Below are 5595 nucleotides of genomic sequence, written 5' to 3' on the forward strand. Positions count from 1 at the left end.
TACATACTGAGAACACAGCAATATGACTTCCTGTGTGATTCTATTGGGGAGTGAGCCAATGATGATGACAGGGGAAAGTAGCCCCCATGAACTTGTTGTTTTGTTCAGAATGTTTTGTCATATACACAAAGTTGCAAGTTTTTCTTGGAATTACTGATTACTCAAGTTAAAAAAAAACATTGTTGTTACACATATGTTGTATTATCTTCATTAAAGCACCCCCAAAACACCACAAACCAAAGAGGAAACCCGAGGTATCCATTGCACAGCTGCAGCACAGCAATAGATGACATGACCCATTTAACTGTACACAGTATTTTTAATGGCAAATGCAAATGCCTACAAGCTTCAAACTTGACATGTTTTGCATGGAAGTTTCATTCAAATTACTTTGTTTGCTTATTGTGAACTTCCACAAATACATTGTAGACATTTTCTTACAGCTTAAAAAAAACACCCCTCATGTAGCATGTTCTTCATAACATCCATCCTAATTTTATAGCCTGACAATGGGTTTTGAGCTTGATAAAGCCACACTTTGCAATACAAAAGAACAAATCCAACCTGGGTTCAAGAAGTCACTGTAACAAATAAATAAATAAAAAAAAAAAAACATCAGTTTACAATACGAAAGTAGAAACTATTTCATTTTCATACCCCGATCAGAGTCTGCACTGTGATGACTTGCTCCCTTCCTTGTTTGCAGCAATCATTTTAAAGTAAATGGAACCATTTTCCATCATCGACATTAGTTTCTCCTTGAACTCTCGGCACAAAAACACATAAATAAGTGGGTCCATGCAGATGTTTGTGGTGGCAAGGCAGAGGCTGAGCTCCTTGGCGAACTTGTGTGCCACATAAGAACAGTTGCCAGAGAAATTACTCACTTGGAGGAATGTGTATGGGATTCTGACAATGTGGTAAGGTCCAAAAGACACAAAAAACACAATGATAACCAGGAAAACACGTAGTTTGACCTGCTGATTCCCCTGGTCGTTATTGCTGCCCGAATTCCGAAAAGACTGGATGACTTTGTTTGCGATGCAAATGTAGCAAACCACAATGACCACACTGACTATCCAGAAAAATACATTTAAAAAAAGGACGGTCCTTTGATGAAATGAAAGTCCTGCGGGTCCTTTCAGATACATGCAGGACGTGACCCTTGAAAGATTGGTCACTGGTGTGTTAGTTAGGATAATATTTGGTAAACCTGTGCAGCCAAACATTGTTATCCAGACAAGAGCTGACATCACTTTGCTGAAGATCAGATTTTGGCCAAACAATCTGCTGCGTGGCATCATAATCTTAAAGAAACGATCCAGTCCGATGAAGCCCAAGAAAGTAATACATGTTGACATGGTGCAGTAGAAAATGACACTGAAGTAACGACATGCAAGTACATACAACATGGTCGAGGTACCCATGAATTCATTGACAGCTTCAATTGGCAAGATCAAAGTCATGATTAAATCAGCAACTACAAGGTTCTTCAGGTATACAACAAAGGTGGTTGTGGCTTTGAGGTGTACAGACACCCAGGCTGCCACACCATTCAGCAACAAGGCAATGGGGAACATCAGTAAGTAAAGTATGGGGACAAGATTTGAACAGCAGCTGAAACTTGGACACTCAGACCACTTGTAAGATGTCTGATTCAACATCGTTGCTCCACCTGAGGAAAAGCGATACAGTTTTTAGTGCTCATAGTATTGTTGTTTCAACAAACGGAGAGAAATGTGTGCATTTTGACAATTATTTCCCCTTTTGAATATGTGCATTGTCATTGGGATAAATCTTGGAATATTTTCTTCACGTTCATGTGGAGAGGTGTACTCACTCTGCTGTTCACTTTCATCCACTGGCCAATGCTTTTCTCAGTCCCAGTTGCAATCTAAGCAAAACAAAAGATCATACATGGGCTTTTTTTTCCCCGTTTGTTTGTTTTCTGTAATTTTTTTCCAGCTTTGATAATAATGACACAGTATTTTATCTATTCCTGTCATCCTCCAGATTCATGATCCTGAACAATTGAAAAACTACAAAGCAAATACAAAAAATTCAGTATCTAATACAGAAAAAAGGACAATGAAGGAACCGATTCAACGACTTAAACACACAGAAACCATATAAAACAATATTGAAAACACATCTATTTCTGGTAGGATTGTCTATTTCATTTACATAGCCTTACTAAATGCAGATACTATACATTTTCTACTAAATGGAAAATCAACACCACCCCTTTACAATTATCAGAAGCATTTTAACTCAAATATATGTCATGGCTGTAGTGCTCTGTCAAAATGCTATTGATAACCGAAACAAAATATATAGGGTGTTAATGAACAATCCTACCTAAATTTGTAATGAAAATACAATGCACTTGAATGAAAACTTACAGCTGCGGTCTTGATGCTCTCCTCAAGCACAACGTTTGCAAGGCGGTTCTGTGAAACAATGTAAAATAGAAGGCGCTTAAGAAACAGTCAATTTCCCTAACATATAAATTATTGTTTCAGCTGTGAAAAGCTTCACAATTTATTATGACCTATGCAAAAATAGTAAAAACATGCTGGACGTCAGCAGCAAAGACCTCGGCTGAACAAACAGGTTGGATTCAGACGATCTCACATTACAAACAGTGCAGCTTCTTCCTGGATATTTTATTGTGGTGATCTATTCTATCATTACATCACAGATGGTCCCGTCACCTCCCATCATCACTGTTTGTTGACTGATCAAACAACCCTCATTTTCTGAAACATATTGGCATGAACTAATTTCAGTGATATTAAATTAAAATGGTGTTTTTGTTCATAAATAAGTTATTGAGTGCTCCAGTTATTACTAAACAGAATAAGCAGATGCCTCCGTGGCTCTTGTTGTAGGGGCATTATGTGACCAAATGGAGGTGTCAGAGGTAAAAACCTTTACTGCAGTTTATTGTTGAGTGCAGCAGCTACGGAGGAATGCTTATTGTGTATTAGCGATTGTATTGTGGTGACAAAATTAATACATTTGGAATTTATTTCTGTGTTTCTATTTCCAAACTTTGTTTAGCATTTGAAGAGTTTGTTTATGAGATAATGTGTTACATGTTTCACTGGTTTTTTAAGGCTTGAGGTTGTAAATGATCCAATTTCTAGTTAAAATAGATTTCAGACACTATTTCTGGAAAGCTATTTGATTTGGAAGCAATCTTTTCCACTTTAGTTTGTGCAAGTTTTTTTTCTTTTTAAACATAAAATCATTTAAAAAAAATTTTTGTATAAGAATTCCTCCTCACATTTAGTGACAATAAAAAGTATATATAACCTTCATGTTTACTAGTTTTCTGCATCCATTCATTTTAAAATACTCTTTGACCTACATCTCAGTCACAAATACAGAAAAACAAAGTATTTAACCAACCACTCCACACATTTAGATGCTATATATTATTTATTTATGAAAAAATTAAGTGATCCTGAATTATTAGGCTGCATAAAAGTGTAAGAGGTCAAAAAGCTGTCTCAAAGATATTAGATATTCAGCATCCCACACTTAGATAACGATTATCTACAATTGGAGAAAATTCAGCATGTGATTCCTCTCCTTAATAGTGGGAGTCCTGACATGTTGACAGTAAAGACGTGACCCGAGACACCTGAGTGCAGCAGAAACTACAAAAGGGGAAGAAAAATCATGAAAACAGAAATCACTGGAACGAGTTCACATCAGGTTCATGAGTCCAGACTTAAAAACAAAACTGTACACCCACATAATGCCAAACAGCACCTTAACACTCACTACTGGAAAGCTGTTTCATGAAATGATGTAACCAAGATAGATTAGGGCAGAGGGAGCGTCATGGTTCGGGCGATGTTGCTCCTTCGAAGGTTCACAAACCTTTTTTTACCCACTGCAAATGATGCCACAAAAAGATGATAAGATGCAATCATAATGTATTGTATTTATTTATTTCATTAGTGGTTCATTTCCACACTCTTTTATTTCACTTTTCAATTAATTCAAATATTAGTAATAAAATCCTTCATGATTAAAATCATGGAGTTCAGACAAGAAACCATAAGATAGTGAAGTATTTAGATCAATTTATCTAAGACCGACATGCAACGCTCTCTATATATACTGCTGGATACATCACCACACAAAGGTTTACAGAAGCAAGAATGCATGTTCATATATTAAAATCTCATTAATGAGACATGCAACAATAATATGCAGCATACTTCTTCTTCTTTTTCTTTTTCAAAATTGTCACAGTCTTTATGTAGTTATTAATAACATGTATTGTATTTATCGTGGCGCTGTCATTCGAGAGCTTGTCTTCATTCAAACACCAGGGGGAGGTATAACACAAAAAAATAAGATCATCAGCTGCGACTGGAAAATACTCTTTTTGCAGTCTTTGCATACAATATAATTATCTAGTAGTGAAGAGGTGGAGACAAAGACCACTTTCTTCAACTGTTGAATCTTGATGATCTGCAATTTACCCACAGACACGCATTGTTTTCTAGGGTGTGAAATATTTTCTGTTATCTCTAAGTTATTATATTATATCAGATTTGGGCATTATTCAGGTCGAATAAATCACATTCACATGTAACCATTTAGATATCCCTTACCAGCCTGCAGGAGATCTATGAGAAGCTAATAACTAAAAGACAGTTATTTTAATATGGTGCCAGGGAAAGTGGCAGGTTTGTAGCTTTAATGTTTGAGTCAACATAATTCACGATTTGTTTTTACATTTTACTGTGTTCACAGAATACAATTTGAACATTCACATTAGTTACAAGAACTTCACTGCCACAAAGTCATTTTCAAAGGGTAAAACTTCTAGCTCGAAGTCACAGAAGTTTTCTATGTGACCCCCTTTTAAAAAGAATGAATTTCCCATACCTGCCCTTTACCAAGTTTTAAATTTATATTTCTAAAGTACTTTGTGATATATTTTTGTTACATGTAAAGTGTGATATAAATGTGTAGCATGTTTAGCATATGTAAATAAATTTAGATTTCTGTTGACAAAAGACTTTTGGTTTTGGTTCAGTGTTAAAAGATAATATTCACTATTAAAGAGACCTTCAAAAGAAATAATAAAATCTAAACATGCAAGTATTTATCTTTTTTGTTGCTGCTACTAGGGGCTATTAGGCCGAAGAGCGTCATTTTGAAGACACCCCACCCTATATAAATACCTCCACTTTTCATCAAATGAACCAGTTTGTCTCTGTAATCTACACAGGCAGAAGTAAAGAACTGGGTCCAGGCAAGCATTAGTGGTTGAGCTCTGCGGTCCAGACCTGTGAGACCCATCAGTACAATGCTGGTGTACAAAGAAGTGAAGAAAACAACCACTGAGTAACAACAGCTGAAAGCTGCTAACTCGACGCTACCTCCAGAAAGCATGCTGGCTGCCCCCAGAGGAAGTGTTGGCGTAATGAGAAGATCAGATGCCACCAGGTTTTTAAGATAGACTATGAAGGTAGAGGTGGAACGCAGGTGCCAAGACACCCATGCTGACATCCCATTGAGCAGCAAGACAATGGGGAACAAGGAGAAGTAAAGGATGGACATGACCAT

The 5595-nt window shown here is 36.5% G+C and overlaps 1 protein-coding gene across 1 annotated transcript; it reads right to left on the minus strand.

Annotated features, from left to right (window-relative positions):
• Window positions 1–662: 662 nt before the first annotated feature.
• On the minus strand, window positions 663–5595 carry LOC308137454 (P2Y purinoceptor 13-like; the record flags this gene model as incomplete). Its single annotated transcript, XM_080506155.1, has 2 exons — window positions 663–1675; window positions 5409–5595. The coding sequence occupies 2 exons, from the start codon at window positions 5593–5595 to the stop codon at window positions 663–665; spliced, it is 1200 nt and encodes a 399-aa protein (XP_080362281.1).

Source organism: Blennius ocellaris (assembly GCF_963422515.1).
Source record: "Blennius ocellaris genome assembly, chromosome: 2".
NCBI classification, from domain to species: Eukaryota; Metazoa; Chordata; class Actinopteri; order Blenniiformes; family Blenniidae; genus Blennius; species Blennius ocellaris.